General features: G+C 45.8%; 1 protein-coding gene across 1 annotated transcript; it reads right to left on the bottom strand.

Moving 5' to 3' along the window:
- Nucleotides 1-1,269: 1,269 nt before the first annotated feature.
- On the bottom strand, nucleotides 1,270-11,415 carry LOC144097753 (uncharacterized). Its single transcript, XM_077630390.1, has 3 exons — nucleotides 10,383-11,415; nucleotides 9,661-9,893; nucleotides 1,270-1,696 (listed from the first exon to the last, which is right to left on the bottom strand). The coding sequence occupies exons 1-3, from the start codon at nucleotides 11,364-11,366 to the stop codon at nucleotides 1,270-1,272; spliced, it is 1,644 nt and encodes a 547-aa protein (XP_077486516.1). The 5' UTR covers nucleotides 11,367-11,415.
- Between the last annotated feature and the right edge of the window lie 5,968 nt (nucleotides 11,416-17,383).

The following is a 17,383-nucleotide window of genomic DNA, read 5'->3' as shown; positions in this document are numbered from 1 at the left end:
TTTGCCGCTTCGCACATCGCGTCCATGTGCGTCACTGTTTATTGTTCACAGTATGGGCGTGCTGCTTGGTATAAATTCGGCATATTGGCAGCCAAACAATAAAGTTTTAAGTAGGCGCTTGTGTGTGTTTGTGCTCTCCTGCTGTTCTGTCACTTGATCTGCGCCATTATTCCGTTAAGTATGTCTGACCAACTTGCCCAATCCTTTACGCTTCTATATTGGGTAAAACGACAACTGCAGCTCGTTATAAGCGGAATCGAGCTGAGATTGGTTCCATCCTGCTCCAGTCAGCACCAGTTGACACAGAAATGGTTCCTATAGCATTTGTACTGAGTGCAATAAAATTGGATTTGTGAATTTCTACCTGGGTATATTTACATGCAGGTCCGCATAGAAGTTTCGGGCGATGAATACCACCGACGACGTGCGTGCTTGAACTGCAAACCTGCAGTCACAAAATTATCGGTGCTCTCTGCACTTCTCGGAGGGACTTTAACAATGTGACCATACGTCTCACGCTGCGACTCAAGGCAGCAAGGAAAAGGATATTCTTGGAGGCTACCGAGTTCCGAAAACTTTGTGCTTTGCACACCATTTTGTATGCGCTCGTTTGTGACTGCATGTGCACTGAGCGCTTTCATGCTTATTGTTAGGAGATTACCTCAAAAACAAAACCAAATCTGCGCTTTTATGAGGTGTAATGATTCTGATCTGCCTGTACCATGTGAAGGATTTCAGGAATAAAGAATACGACTTTCTTCTATAGACAGTGCATTTGCGTGTCTGTGAGAGAGAGTGTGTGTGCGCGCGCGCGTGTGTGCGCGTGCGTGCGTGCGCGCGAGTTTTCCATATTCTGTTCCCTATATGCCTACATCACTTTTCCCTACATCACGCTCACCACGTGACAGTATAATATGTCAAAGGCCGATTCAGAGTATTTGGATCGCCTTTCATTATGAAGAACCAGAAAGCTGCTTTCTTCTAAACCGTTTCACCGCCGTCTCCTAAGAACGTGTAGAGTAGCGCAGCACCCAACCATTGCCGTGGATATAAAAGAGAGATCTGCACTTGTACCACAGCTGTGCCTAAAATGCGTTTTGCTTATCAGCACGTTTTTTTTCTTCAGACAAGCCATCTAAGCACAACCACTACATAACTGTCAGCACACTGCAAAGTTTTGTCAGTGCAAAAACCGGGCAATCTGTAATACCTAAACAATTGTTTAAACAATAATGGACAAGAAAAGTAATTTAAAACCAGTACATTGTCTTAAATTCGAAACAGTACAGAATTTGGTTCTCGTCTCATGGCGGTGTGGACGCACGTCCTCCTGCAAGCGGAGTCTGAAAGGAACCGGTTCGACCCGGTCAAGCAGCGATGCTTGCGGAGCAAAGCCGCCGATGCGTTGAGACATTCCACGCGGCCGTCGACAGGAGAAATGTCCGCGAAGTAGGGAAACCGCATTAGGTCGATGCTGCAGGTGACCCCTGCCTTCGGTCTGGTGCAGAAGTTGAAGCGCCCTCCGCCTCTCTGCCGCCTGTTCAATAGTTGCGGTCGCATGGAGCAGCGGCGCAGGCACTCGCTGCGGGTGGCGAAGACTTGGCTGCCCGCTGTGTCTGGGCAGAGACCCTCGGGGAAGTTCCACGGCTGGCAGTGCTTGCCGTCGAAAAACCACCAGCTGGCACTCACGTCTTCCCTGCACGGAGATGAATGCCTCGGATCTGGAAAAAAAGGCATCTCTCGACCACAGCTATGTTTCGAATTTATCTTCCTACATCTGCGACTCGTCGAAGATAAATGTTTGATCTGAGGCAATGAGAAACTGCACCCTTAATACTATCTTTTGATGATGACAATTTTCTGTTACTGTGGGAAACGGCGCTCCTTGACTTAGGAAGCGAACAAAAGACAACCAGAGAGCACAGTTACCTCTAACCGTTGCAACCTGAAGAAATTCTTGTACATTCCGGACTTGTTTTAGGCACAACGGCATTTCCATGAAAAGCGCTGTACAGTTTCAGGGACAGAGAGTACACATGAGGTAATCTTGCTCGTGGCAAACAAGGAGGGATGAAGCCACGTGATAGAGCTTCCTGTTTATTCAAGTGAAGATCGTGAAGGACTTCCGCAAACGCAAAGTGCCGTAAGTGGACATATGAGGAGCCTAAAAATAAAATGAACTTAAAATTAGTGCCTTTCACAGAATTGCATAACATCTGGAGTTTATCGTTTAGGCGACTAGTACCTGTCATGGGAGGATAAGAGTTGAGGCCTAGAATTATTTTGTTTTCGAAACAGATGTGGCGAAAGTAGTCAGGAAGAAGCGATTACACATTTTAGGGTGGCATTCAAGGGATGGAAGACGTCGTCAATGATTGCTATAGCATACACGAAATTCTCTTACTTAAATGCAAAAATCTATTTTGACAAAAATGTTGTTTGGGAGTATTGCAAAATCGGGCGTTATTTTTAAAGAATTTTTTTCCTTGCTTTTTCCTGAAGAGTAATAAACGCCTTAGGCGATTCTTGAGGCATTTATTTAATAAATGTAGTTTTCGCCTGTTTATGATTTCTTTACTCGTGCTCTCTTACCTATTTCACGCAACGATGCCACATGAAAACTGTTGACTGTAATTACTTCTTAAAGTTACGCGTTAGTAAAACAAGTTCTAAAAGATTCAAAGCTTTATTCAATCCGAATGCACTTGTTCATAGAAACAAAGGTAAGAAGCACGTGAATTTCTATTATGAATTGGTATCTCCTATACGTGACATTTGAAATTCAGGCAGTTGTTTAAAACTCTACTCAACATGATTACAGCATTTAGTCCCAAAGTGGTCTATTCGTCGCATAGTGTAAAAACCGAGATTCGGGAACAGGAATGTTTGCAGCTGTACTAAGTAAATTGTCTAGGCCGCCCAACAAAGGCTTTAGCCGTCAAAATGGGGTTAAGTTGATGAGTGCGGCTTGTCGATATCGATGAAGCAGTCGCACCGTGAAAAACGCTACGCCGATGTTACCCTACATTGTAGAGAGGCGCAAAAAGAGCGCAAAGTGGCGATATACAGGACAGCGCGATAGCAGTCGCATGGTGGAAGCACCTTGCTTTTATATCCTTTTCGGTACACAGAAATAACATCAACATCGCCAACGATACTGCACGCTTACATTAACGACAATAACTTATTGAACGATACGGTTAAGACATATATTAGTGTGGGCATAAAAAAAAAGAAAAATAATGTTGCCCGGCCCGTGCAAATTCGCAATAAACGAAGCGACTGCACGCTAGGGCTCAGTGCTCACTGCAGTAACGGCATTGTTTCGGACCTCTTGCACGGCTCTCTTAATGAAAGGGTGGAGGGGGCGAACCTTACACGCATAAGCAGCGGTGGAAACTGTCTCACTTTCAGAAGGCTCGAGGTCGGGGGCAAGTGAAGTCTCTACGCACACGTGTCTATTGCATCATTCTCTACAGTTTTCTCCTGAACAGTTTGTAGAGGACTGTACAGTACAGCTTGCGCATTGCCCTGGTCATGATCTGAAGCTTAAGCCGAAAATACCTTTAGCCGAAAAGGTACTCTTATTTCTCTACTAATCCTTAAACGTCCCTAAAAACTATTGAATGTTCCGTCTTCATAGTAGGCCCAACTTTAGAGCGTAGTCCCCGTAAAACGAATAATTCCTCGGATGCAACCTTATTAAACACAGTCTGGGAAGGCGGAGAATTAGGTAGGGGATGTCATAAGTAGTATTGGAAAATGGAGAGCATGGTTTACGCATGATATGGCTGATTTGATACCATTTGAAGAGGTCTGTTTCCTGTATGGACGCATGCTGGCTGTTATTGATGATGATGAAGTCATGGTGGATGAGATGGCAATGGGGGTCATGTCTACCTGCTTCAGATATGAAAAGTAGGCGTATTTATACACAGATACCTAGAATTTTCTTCTGACATACGTCTTGGCATATTATGCCACACCCAAGGGTATGCCTTGCATTTTGTGAGGTATATAAGGAAAATATAACTAATAATAGCTACACCCCAGCTGATATGCCTATTTATTGACAAATATCTAGACATATATGGAAGGTACGCCTATAGAGAAGTGGCAGGACGAAGGCGTGCACACATATGCTTGACTTGAAGAGTGCTTGGAATTGGACGAAAGACAACTGTAGGCAAAGACCGAAGAAAGAGCGTGGTTTGCGTCTACTCAACTATATCTAATCTTCAATTTTGGGCAACTTACCATTACAAGTTTTGGAAGGTGCGCTACGGACTTTTATGTGACACAGGGTGCGTCTAGTCGGATGGAAATTCGTGTGATTGGGCCGTTAGTTTTTATACTCGCTGCTACTCGCTATGCATGAGGAAATTGCGAACATTGCATAAAGCGGTTAGAAACTACCTAGAACTCATTTTCACATGCTATCTTAGAGGCTTCGTACGGCCTGTAAATATGCCTTCGGCAATGGCGCTCAATAAGTGCCCTCTGATTAAGGAATTGAATATACAGGTGTCGCCGAAAGCCTGCTGCAGAAGATGAAGTCGAGGGCAGTGAGAGCTGGGGCAGAGGTCTCTCGAGAAGAGGTGAGACCTGTGGCGGTGCCGTATGCACAAGTTGACCCACAACCTGAAAAAGGTGGCGAGTAGGCATGGTGTCCCGCTCGTTTTCACAGCCTCCCTGAAGCTCGGAAGTGTTTGCCCTCGATTAGAAAAAAGAAAGCAAAAACAAAAAGAAACAGGCTGCGGAACCAAGCACGGGCGACAATTCATGAGGTGTACCGAAGGGGTAGTAAACGAAATTCCCCTCTCGTGCGGTCGTTCCTATATAGGACAAACCGGGCGCTGTGTCAATGAGCGAATCAGGGAATATGAAAGAAACGTGGAACAAAATAAAGAGGGCCCAAATTTACCAAAACATATTAGATCCTGCCCTTCGTGCTCTTGTGAGCCATGTTTTTCAACGGTGCGGATTCTGGCCAGGAGTGACAATGTAAAAGCAAGAGAACTTATTGAAGCATTCTATATCAGCAAGAAAGGCAGTTTGTGCGTCAGTGAAACATCATTATCTTTATACAGGGCGGAAAAACAGTTTTTTGAAAGATGTTTATCGTGTACTACTTGATGTATGAATATGCTCCTTGCGCAGGCGCCGGTTGACTGTATATCTAGGCATGTATGTGGCTTCCCCAAATTAAACCAGTTGTGAGTGGCGATCTGTCTCGTTTCCTTTTCTTGTGTGTGTGTGTGTGTGTGTGTGTGTGTGTGGTTTTGGCGCCTAAAAAGTATAATGTTCAAGTACCAGCTTGCCCAACAAGAAGTCTTCTTAATGAATATAATTCGACAGAGGCACCCAAGACTGCTTAGGTATGGGAATTCAAAAGCATGTCGTGTACGCAACACCAGAGACCCTCAATACTTTTACTGGTCATGAAACTTCTCCGTCACGCTATGGGAGAGCTTTGTGCGCTGCCAGCGGCGGCCGCAGTGCGGCGCTGCGTGTAGCCGGGGTGCATCGGGGAGGCGAGAATCAAGGTGGCAGCTGCTGTCATTACTTAGTAGCGTGGCATGTGAGCTCGCAGTTTTCTGCTTCGCGCTGTGCTGTGTTTCATAAAATGTGCCCTGGGTGTGCCTCAAAGTCAGGTCAGGATGCCGCGTACTTGTTGCGTACCTGGATGCCGCTCCGGGTACAGGGGAACTGAAGACAAAGTGTCGATGTTTTGCCTGCCCAGTGACAGCGATAGGCGTGAAAAATGGAAGCGCGCCATACCACGCCGAGAAACTCCTGGCTTAAGTTTTGACTCCCCGCGTGTGCGTGTCTGTGAAAGGCACTTCGATTCGAGTGACACTGTACGTGCAGATCAATGGGTAGTTGATGGCGTGGTTGTGACGTCGCAGCGCGATGTGCCAAAACTTTCGTCGGGTGCCGTGCCGAGGATTTGCGAAGGCCTCCCTGCGTATTTGTCAAATCCGACAAATTGCAGAACTCACTCGCGTCGACAGCCTAAGGTTACCAAGCAGGGCAGAATGATGGGCCTGTTGGTATGACATGTTAAAGAAAAAATACACCAGCCAAAAAAAAAAAAGACGAGCACACAACAGCCAAAAAAGACGAACACACAAAGAGAGAACGACAGAACAACAGGCGGTCTGTTGTCAATGAAGAATTCAGTTGTTAGTCCAGCCGTTGTCCTGTGTTGTTCTCTCTTTGTGTGTTCGTATTTTTTTGGCTGGTATATTTCTTCTTTAAAATAAGGTTAACAAGCGTCGCAGGGAACCGTCGGTTGATCCGGAGAGCTCCGGCGGTATCCGGCACACGGGAGGTCCATGAGTGAAATTTTCGCTTTTATCTTTTACGTACGCACTGAGGTGAATGGAAGCGGACGTGCTGACGCTGCATGTCAAACAGAGGGAGCTGTATGCAGCTTCTCGCTGTTTAAAATATTGAAGCGCATATCGGTTGCTTGGAGCACAACTTCAGCACTGCCAACTAAAGCTCGCCGGGGTGACAGCTAGAGAGATGAAACAACGAAATCTGAACAAAATTTGCGCGAGCTGTCAAAGCGCGAAAAGTTAATATTTGATCAGTGTTTGATGAAAGCGAACGTGAAGTCGCCAAATGCAGTGCGATAAGCTTCAAATAGATAGGCACATGGCTCACCGTTTTATTTATTGAGATTTGCAGATTTTTCTTTCTTCGCTACGGAGAAAAAAACTTTGCAAACAGGTACAAGAAGGAATGGCTTCATGACTAGATGCTGCTGAAGGAAAATGTACACATTTCTTTATGAAAATGGTTTCTTCTCCTGCCCCATCCTCGCACGTTATAAACTTATTTGAAGAATCTAAAACCAGAGGTTGGATTTGACAAGAATTTGTTTCATATTTTGAGGGAAAAGCTCCAAGGTCTGTCTGAAAGGGAGCGCCGAGGTGTGCTTTTATTAATGACGGTTTAAAGTGGTGACTAATTTGTATTTCCTGACACTTCACTCTGTATATTTTATCCCCTTTCAGGAGTTATGATGCTTGATGAAATGAACGTGAGGAAGAGTGTTCACCTACGAGAAAGTGACATGAGGCTTCTGGGCAAAGTTGATTTTGGTGAATACACCAGGGAATCTGGCCACTTCAAGAATGGCCATCATGTTTTGGTGTTTCTGTTCCGGCCATTCCTGGGCGGCTGGTCACAGACCGTAGGAGTGCTCTCTGCGTCTGGTGCTGCTCCAGGCACAGTCCTTGCAAAACTCTTGTTGGAGTGTATTGTTCACCTTTGTAACACAGGAGTCGTTATAGATGGAGTCACTTGTGACAATTCCGAGCTCACTAGGTAAATATTTTAATGTATCACGCTTATTTTTTTGCTTTAAAAATTGTTGTCCTGTTTTCATGAATAAAACTATTGTCCCCATCTTTCTTCATCTTTGACGTTGGAAACGGTTCTGACTTAGTTTACCTTATTAATGACGGTCTCGGCCATGAAGAACAATTACTTGATTCGATTGATAAATTATCAAAAGAGTTGCAATAAAAACAATAATAAAAGCAGAATGAAAACTACAAAATACTGTATGAGCAACCTTAAAGTCAGATGTGGCACGAAGGCGCTGGCAGTAAAAAAAAAAAAGCAAGAAACTCTTATGAAACAGCACTCGGTCTTAATTGCTTATTCCGGGATTTACATCACTGCTTCATTCATGCTGGTTCTGGTTACGAAGAAAATAAGTTCAATAAAAGAGAAAATAAATGTTTACAAGTAAGCGTCTATAGAGGAAACAGCGGAGAAGCGTGGTCGCGAGTTGTAATCACTGCACTTTCGGAAGGCATTAAGGCCGGTCCGAGTCTTTAAAATTCTGTGGATCGGCTACAGAAATTTGGACTAAATACTTTAGGAAAAGAATGTTTTACTAACATTGTATATTGCATAGCGTAAATAACATGTTATTATTGCCATCAAATTTCTAGTTCTAAAGCTAGATTTAATACTAAGTCCCCTTAATCATCGTTTACCCAACCCAAATTTCCTCCAAGTTGTGCGAGCACTGCCACCAGATATACGCCTGTCTTCACGTGAGCAGGCATAGCCAGGGGCGCCCGCGCCCATTGCCGGAGCATGCATGCGCTCTGCACCTCGTACCTTCAACGGCGAACGGATGCGCCAGCCCCGCTTCATCAGACCGGCAGGTGATCATCTCCGTCTCTTAGATACGAGCCAGCACATACCATGCTGGTGCCTGTATTAACTGTTTTTTTCTAATAGGGACCCGTATTTCGTGAGCGCGGCCCGCTGGCTTGCTGCGCAATCGGTTGCGTCCGAGTTTGCTAAGTGTTAGTTACCAAGCTCGGTGGCCGCCAGTGTGCTGATAAACAGTCTTATTTTTGTCTGTGCCTTCATCTGCCCGTACACACATCCTTCTCAAAGTAGCATCCCTCCGAAGATGTATTTATTGGCATTTTTCAGTTCCGTCGTAGCCCGCAGAGCGCCAGCGCCGGATTCACTCCGATGCCCCAGAATGGCGAGAGCGCCCCTAGCGACCACTCTCGTCCCTATATGAAACTTTGGGGGGAGTTTCATGACAAGTAAAAGTATTGAGGGACTGGCAAAACGTACACGTTTGATTGCGGTTTGCGAACTGAGTTAATTTCAGGTGATGAGTCTATCGTTTTTTTTTCTAATTATGACACTAGCCGACAACTGTACAACAAACGGTTGTGTAACAAGTTTGATATGAAAGTTTGTAAACGCATACAATTCAAGGTGCATATGTCGTCGGTTCGAATCCCTGTTGCAAGCTAGCCTCTAACTTGACCAGCACATGTAAGCTATACGCAACGAAAAATGTCCTTACATTGATCAAAGCTGAGATTTGGACGTGTTGGTAAGCATTCATGGTGGGTGAACAGCGCAACAAAGTCGGGACAAAGGCAAGACATGAGCTGATTAACAAATTAGTTTATTGAAGAATGAAAAGTGGCAACCATGCACTTTTCGATGCGCTGTTCATCCACCATAAATGCCATTACGCCACCCAGAGTACTGTAGAACACACACGGCTCCGTCAGAATTTTGTTGGGAACGTCGGCGAAACTGGCGTCACATAGAAGTCGGCCAGTGGCGGATAAATATAGATGAACGCTCCGCTTCTGATCCGGAGTTCCCGGGTTCGAATCCGACCGCGGCGGCTGCGTTTCGATGGAGGCGAAACGCTAAGGCGCCCGTGTGCTGTGCGATGTCAGTGCCCGTTAAAGATCCCCAGGTGGTCAAAATTATTCCGAAGCCCTCCACTATGCCACCTCTTTCTTCCATTCTTTCACTCCCTCCATTATCCCTTCCCTCACGGTGCGGTTCAGGTGTCCGCCGATATGCGAGACAGATACAGAGTCATTTCCTTTTCCCAAAAACCAATTTACCAATTTGCAATTTACAACGACATGTATAGGGTTGTCTGAAGTGGGGGTGCTCGGCTTGCTGTGTGCGTCATATGGCCGCATGATGTCCTGAACCTTTTCTATTCCGATCGCTCGAATTTCTTTCATTATCTTCGACTACACACAAAGACACAGAAACGCTGCCGGCTTTTCTCTTAATAAGACTACTAATGCTTTCGCATTAAAAGCAAACGGTTTCCTCAATCTTAGAAATCCTCCTTACCTGCTGCACCAGGAAAACAGCGTCTTCTCGAAGCATGACTCCGCGGGCAACTCCCCATGGACACAGAGTTGTTTGCAGGCCCGGAGCGTAGCGAACCGGTTGGGTGAGCGGTTGCACACTTGTGTGTGATCCGTTAGGGTGCGGACGCAAGAGCGAGTCGTGTGCCGGTAGTATGTCTCATCACGTAGCGCAGAGCAGTACGTGTAGAAAGCCGCGCCGCACCTGTGTATAGTCTGTGTTCGGAGAGAAGACCCAACAGTGCTGTCATTCCCTATTTTTTCTACAAAGTCATAGAGTGTGCCAGCTGACAAACAGCGGCTCAGTAACCGTAGAAATATAAGTAACGTGCTGGCTAACTGCAGAATGGGTTAGTATTCTCAAGATTACACGCTTCCGGAAAATTGATGCCGACCCTGAAAATTGGGAATGGAAAAAAAGACTGAATTTCAAAGCATCTATAGTTGCTCGCCATCCAAGTTAATCCACAATTGCTTTCTCGCAAAGACCTTCAAAAACCTCCAAGACTTCTTAGCCTGCAGTTCGTGACCCCACGCTGTTGCCATCACCTTCTATAGACACCGAAATATTTCAGAAAGAGTTTAGATTGTTGACTAAAGAAAATCGCTCCTAACTATGTCACTGAAGTACCAAAACGGCGGGATGGAAGCGGCGGCTCTTTCAGTAATATTCTGAGAGCAGTCTCCGAGTGTTCGGATACTTACAGGCCTGCGTATCGGTGCTGACAAGATGTTTGGTCGGCGTTTAATCATAGTTGTGGCTCGGGATGTTTCCTCCGCAGGACGCCAGTGGTTCGGTCGTGAAGAGGCGAGTTTCCTTGTTTGGGATGACCTCTTGTGTTTCCGTTTTTTCTTGTGCTTGGAGGCAATAGTCGGCACGGTAGTGGCAAGAGATGTAAGCTGCTCTTCCTCCTGTTTCCTCACATGTGTAACAGCTTCACCCGCTGCAAAATATTCCTTCTTCTTTTCCTTCCGCGATGTATGCCTTGCAGTCGTCGCTGTGGTCGTCACTGTACTGTCGTCTTGCTTTTCGGCACTCCGTTCGGTAATCGTGGTGGTGAAAGGTGTGCCGTCACGGCTGACTGGCTGAGCCGGGTAGGTTGGTGCTTGGGGCTCCCACTTTGTATCGATCAGCACAGCAATGACGCTGGCGAGTGCCAGGAGAACAAGAAAAGCCGTCAAGGTGTACCTGGAGCGCGGCTCATCGTGATGCCGCTGCTCTGGAGATGCCGAACTCGCAGGTTGCGGGTGTGAAGCGCGGTCGAACTCGCCGCCGTACGAGGAATGGGAGAGCTCCAGTCTTTCACGTCGCCGGCTCCAGAGGAGCTCGCGGGAGCTAGAGGACAGGTTCTGTCCCTCCCTGCGGGCTTCGCGAGTGCGGCGCCGCCCGTCCGCCCGCAACACTGGGTTAAATCGACGTGCACCCTCCTGGTCATGCGTGGGGATCTGCGTCATACGCTGTAACGATAGTTGTCTACTTGCGTCCAGAGATATGGGGCTTCGCAGGCACAGCTGAGGATCACGTCGGGAGCTCTGCTTCGATCTGCACGCAGGATCCTTGCTAGGCACGAAGCGCGAAAAATCCTCTTGCTGCTGCTGGACTTCATCTGAGGAAAAGTCGCTACTGACACTCAGGCCATAGAAAGACAACGGTCTGGATATAAAGTCTTGGCAAGGTTCAGCTTCCATGACTGTTTCTGCAGACAAACGGCGATAATGGCGAGCGCTTGGCCCACTCCGCCGCGTGATCAAACTGTGTCGTCGTCTTCGTTTGCGCTCGTCGAACTATTAATAATGAGTGAAAAAAAAACAAACTTCCTGATGTATGGAGTTGAAACTGGCCACAACTTGGAAGAATAAATTGTAATTTCAAAGTTGCAATGATCTTGAAGTTCACAATAAAGATACAACACAAGTTGCTTCTCTAAGAACACAGGTAGCCTGATATAGCAGAAAGCAGAAACCGATCACCATCCTGAGTTGTTGTGCCTCTCTTTTTTTTAAGTGACAACGATTACACTCTCAACAACATAGTCAAGTTTAACCAGTTTTAGATACGCTGTCCTGTGAACTGCTAGAAGAAGGAAACTAAAGATAAAAGCGTGTTATAACAATCGCAGAAACATTTCAAAAAGAAGTAGAAGAAATAGAAAAGCAGTAATTTCAAACACTGACATTGCTTAATTGCAGATTTTCAACATGCCTTTTAAAAGGAGCGTCTCTATTTGTTGTGCCTCATTTCACGTCTGATGACGCATATAGGAGAAAGCAGTTTGACTCGAGAAGATGGAAAGAAAAAATTACGATACGCACGTATACAGGACTAGCACCAAGGAAAACAGTAGCGCAAAAGACGAGGACGAAGGAATGAACAACACGAGCGCTGACAGGAGCGCGCTCTTGGTGTCCACTCCTTCATCCTCGTATTTTGGGCTGATTTTCCTTAACGATGTTTATTGCCTCAGGGCATCAATGGACGAAGGTGTAATGAAGGATGCAGTACTAATTAAAGTAATGAAAAAAGGTTAGCTGATATTTTGAAGTCTAGTACTGAGCGATGGTATGGTCCCTGCGTCCAGGCAGTACATGAAAGGCTGCTTTTCCCATTGCTGAAAATGGAAAATTAGCCCAGGTCCATACTCTTAACAGGTGAAGCCCCGAACACTATCATTCCTGAGCTAATGCTGTCACTGCGCAAAACTCTTTTCCGCTTTCACGCCATAAAAAAAAAAACAGTAGTTTTATGTTAGAGAAAGGTGTTAGCCAAGGGAATGCAGCAACAGACCTACTAGCGGCACAGGTGCAAGCATTTCACCACAAAGGCAGTTGTTGCAGTATAATTTCGCTTAATTTTTTCCTTTGTACACTACTACGGCGCTCTAGATAAACCTACTCACACCCTACGTCCTACGTGTAAGACCATGGCACTAAGGTCAGTTTTGCTCGACGAGTAGCGGGTTCATTAATAAATCCCCCTATGAAAACAAAAAAGCGTATCAGTAAGGTTGTAGCCTTCATGTGACGCAGGATTGGAGAAAACTAAGAATAAAGAGAAAAGTGTAATGAATGCTACAACGTTTAGAAACGTGCAATAAAAACTAATTTACAATGTTGTGTCGTCCTCAACTTTGTACAGGGTGTTTCACCTAAGACTTTGTTTAAAAAAAAGCTTTTTTAGTTAGAAGAGTGCTTTTTTTCAGCATAGCATTGTCAGCGGTGTAGGACATTAGAAACAACATAAGATGTGCTAAATAGCTGGCTGGTTAACTAATACCGATAGTTAACTTTTAACTCTTCCTGTTAGGCTTCTTAATTATTGAGAGGCGTGCAGGCAACCGTAAGTAATATCCATATCAGTTTTATAATTTCGAAAATCTCGTTTACCCTCGGCGCCGTGGCCCAACGAATTTTGGCTATTTCGACGAGTTACGTGCATAGGAGGGGTTACTTTGTCTGCAAGCTTCTCGATAGCACATGCATTTTGGCGCGATGTAGCAAACATTTGTTGGGCCATAGCGCCGAGGGTAACCGCGATTTCAAAATTCTAAACACGGATATGGATATTACTTACAGTGGGCTACACGCCCCTCAATAATTAAGCATCCTAAAAGTAGTAGTTAAAAATTAACTATTCATTATTAGTCAACCAGCCTGATAGCTTGCACTTCTTAGTTGTACTCTGTTGTATTACACCGCTGGGAATATTGTGCCGAAATAAGCGCTCTGCTAACACAGCAAGTCTATTTATAAAAACTTTGTAAAGTCTTAGGTGAAATACCCTAAATACACATTGCATAAAACAGTGCATGTCTTACCTCATATAATATTTTGAGCACATTTGCTGAATGCAAGGTACAGTTTTTATTCGATTTGTTAAAACTTCTCAACGGACTACAATTTTCCGCTGATGACCTTTGAACCTTATACGGTAGAAAACTGACTTTTGATTTCGTCGGAGCCCCCCTCTACGCCCTTGTTCTTTTGCTACTGAGCTCACGGAGAAATCAAAGTGGCATGGTGGTCTTCTCACATTACGGCAGGAATGGAGATAAATGTTTTTCTAGACGGGTGGGCAGCGCGTCTAACAGGTAGGCTGGGAAGAGAAGATTAGCTTCCAGTGATAATGTTAAACATTCGCGAGCCTGACTGTGGAAACGGAAGGGTACACGAAGGTATCGTTGGTTTGCGGTGAACTGGATTAATTGTGGCAGTGATGATATCGCGCTACTCTGCCATCTCCTCTCTGGCTGCAGAGCGAAGACGACGACAAAGCAGAGCGCACAACGTGCTGGCTGCATCGAGCGGCTTCTCCTTTCTGCCCATCAGCGAACAGTCTGCTTGACAGGGACGCAGAGCATTGTCATGTCGGGGGTGTACTTTTTCCGTCCGCACGACGGCACGTTATTCAGGAGTGCCAGCCCCCCGACTGACCAAGGAAACCTGCCAGCGATGCTTGGCGCTCGCGGGCATCGCATCCTTCCAGCGCGGGCCACCCAAGGAGCCGACGGTAACGAAACGTTTTATGTGTTTCCCTTAGCTTTCAAAAACTTACCTTTCCTGATTTTAGCATGTACCTTGACTCACGCTTTGTTCACGCTCCTCTGAGTCTTTGTAAATCAGCGGTAGTACGGGACTTTGTGCCTACGTGGTGCGATTCACTTGATTTGCGCGTAATAACTTGTGGCAGCCGCCTTAATCTCGTGAATTATTGTCATTATCAGCCCGACTATGTCCACCGCAGGAGAAGTTCGTCTCCCATACAGCTGTAATCAACGGCGTCCTATGCAAGCTGCGGCTGCTTTTTCCGCCAACCTAACTTGCGCCGCCCCCTGCTACGTCTGCCTTCTCTTGGAATCCACTCCGTTACTCTTAAGGCACAGCGGTTATCTTGCTTTCGCATTACATGCCTTGCGCAATCTCATTTCTTGCTTTTGATTTGGGCTTGAATATAATTAACTCAAGTTTGTCCCCTGAACAAGTCTACTAGCTCCCTGTTCTTTAACGTTGCACCAATCATTTTCCTTTCCATAGCTCGCTGTGTTGTCCTCAACTTAAGTCGAACCCTTTTCGTTAGTATCCAGTTTCCAGCCCCACAGGTGAGTACCGGTGAGATAGCGCTGTTATGTAGTTTTCTCTGGAGGGGTATTGGTAAACTTCCATTCATGATTTCAGTAAACCGTCAAAGTGCGCTATACCCACTCTTATTCTTCTAGTTATTTCGCACTTATTTGGTTTATGGTTTACGGGGTTTAATGTCCCAAAGAGACTCAGGCTGTGAGGGACGCCGTAGTGAAGAGCTCCGTAAAATTCGATCACCTGGGGTTCTTAACGTACACTGACATCGCACAGTACACGGGCCTCGAAAATTTCGCCTCCATCGAAATTCGACCGCCGCGGCCGGGATAGAACCCGCGTCTTTCGGGCCAGCAGCCGAGCGCCATAACCACTCATCCACCACGGCGGCTATTTCCCAGTCGTAACTCCGGATCTGCGACCACTAACTGCCCAGAGTAGACGTATTTGCTTACCAGTTCCAGCACCTCACCACCGATTCTTAACAACAAATATATACAAATTAATAATTAATTTATTTATTTAATAATAAGTACTCGATCAGAGAAGAATGCTTTGCATACTTTGTAGAGCCAATGGTTGTATGTAATGCGTTAGAGAAATTTTCCTGCTTTAAGGCCGCTAAGACTTAACATTACTAAAATCAAAGGTGTGTGCGCTTTATTGGCCGAACTAGTTATTCGGAACGAGTTCGCCACATTGCCGTGCGATATTAATGCGGCGTAAAAACTTGTCCGGAATTTTTGTTTTTCTTTTATTCGGTCGTCCGTGAGTGTAATAGAAATTACAACATACTGAATGATTTACAGCTAAAGCAGATTAACTTTTTTATGATGGTAACCTAAGAAAAAGCAAAGTGTCTGATTTGTCTCCTTAACATTACCTTACATTTCTTCACAAATAGGCTGCAATTCTATTGCAACATGACCTTTTCTGCTCTGGAGCGAGAGTAAGACCAGGCACAGAGGTTTTTCTGAGGAGCAAAACGTGTTTACGCAAGCTTCATGGCACCCTCACTGCAAGAGAAGTGATATGTAGCGGTAATCTCTTTCTATATGAAATAACGTAGTGGGTATTTTAAATTAAGCTTGCTTGAGTTCTGTAACGCAACTGCTGCGGTTTTACGCAAAGTGCTATCTCACAAGGTTGTGTTATTTTTTAAATTTTTAAGCACGTCTAAGAAGAGGCTACTGTGCACATAGCGGAAAAAATGGCATTTATACTGACGACATGATTCGAATCAAAAGAGCTACAGCTATAATACGCGACACACGACAAAGAAAAAAATGCACATGCCACATCAGCGACAAATGTGTGACAAAACTTCGAATCGGTAAACAGCATTGCTGTCGGATTGAGGGTTGTTGTATATCCCCACCGAAAAACCATAGTCAGCTTCTGGCTACGTGAACGTGAACGAGAGACTTGTGCGTTGGGGCTTGTGGTCCTTGCTGGTCTAGGTGCGAGTTCACATATAGGGCGAATGGCAAGGTGCGGTAAGCCGTCGTTTACGCCTGTTCATCTTGGAAAATGCGAAAGCCTGAAAATAGTTTTCTTCCCTCAGGACGGGCGACAAATTGGATGCTATCGAGCACAGCGTTCCCGGATCAGCACGGGCCCGTAGCGGCCGGCGTCGAACCGAACAAGCCGTCCGCATCGGCAAGTTCGGCCCGGCGGCAGCGTACCGCTGCCGAGGAGAGTGGCCCCACGTCGTCTACCCAGGTTGAGGACGGCACGTTCGACTGCAGCAGCTCGGCGCCGTACTGGATCCCGGAGGACATCAAGCATTACTTCGTGCATCGCCACTCCTTGGCTGGGACGCACACGAAAGACGACAGTAGCCAGCAGACGGACAGAGCGCTGCGCGCTATAGGTCGAGAGCGGGAGCTCCCGACGGACAACCACGACGAGTGGTCCAGGTAGGCTTGACGAAACGGAAAACGTCTTGCAGGTGGCAGGAGAGCAACTTATAACCACTGAGAGTGTTTGAAGAGGAGGGCTGGGTTGGGGGGAGATTTACGAGACAGTCAATAGTCTGGACGGATTAGAGTTTACCTTATTATCAAGGTCGGTTAATGAAGTTCAGAAAGAGATTAGAGGGGAATCAACAGTGTGTGGAGGGAGGGTCACGATCACTTGTGCCCATAATTTCTCCCTACGAGGCGCTAACTGGGCCGAAAGGATAGCTAGAAGGCAAATCATATTTTAATTTTTGAAAATATCAGTGAGTTCCCCACCTAACTTAAGAGATGATATCATTAGCCCAGATATGTAACTCTAGGACAAAGGTTCCTCTCATCCCGTTCTATTAAACGTGTCTTGTGCCAGCTGCGGTTACCCTTATTCCCGCAAACTTCATAAGTTAATCTGCCCTCCTGATGTTCTGCCACTCGCTCCTCTGTTTATCTTTTCTTGGAATTTACTCTGTTCCTTCAAGCAACTACTGCTCATCTATTCTCCGCTATATATTTCCTGCCCATGCCCATTTACTTCTTTTTAATTCACCTAGTACAGAACCCACGCTTCTTTGCCTGCTTTAATTTCTTCTTTAAACGTTACCTTTCCAACGTTCCAATTAACAAATACGTACTGAAATAACCAGCTCGAAAAACAACGAAAACATTCCTCTCAAA

The sequence above is a fragment of the Amblyomma americanum genome, chromosome 7 (genome assembly GCF_052857255.1).
Source record: "Amblyomma americanum isolate KBUSLIRL-KWMA chromosome 7, ASM5285725v1, whole genome shotgun sequence".
NCBI classification, from domain to species: Eukaryota; Metazoa; Arthropoda; class Arachnida; order Ixodida; family Ixodidae; genus Amblyomma; species Amblyomma americanum.
Note: the sequence above shows the minus strand (reverse complement) of the source record. Positions and strands in the feature narration are given on the sequence as shown.

Coding starts and splice junctions, on each gene's coding strand:
- LOC144097753 (XM_077630390.1), bottom strand. CDS start 11,366: ATGGAAGCTGAACCTTGCCAAGACTTTATATCCAGACCGTTGTCTTTC. Junction 9,894..10,382: donor CAGCACCGATACGCAGGCCT/GTAAGTATCCGA, acceptor CTCCGAACACAG/ACTATACACAGGTGCGGCGC. Junction 1,697..9,660: donor CTGTTTTCCTGGTGCAGCAG/GTAAGGAGGATT, acceptor ATCTCCGTGCAG/GGAAGACGTGAGTGCCAGCT.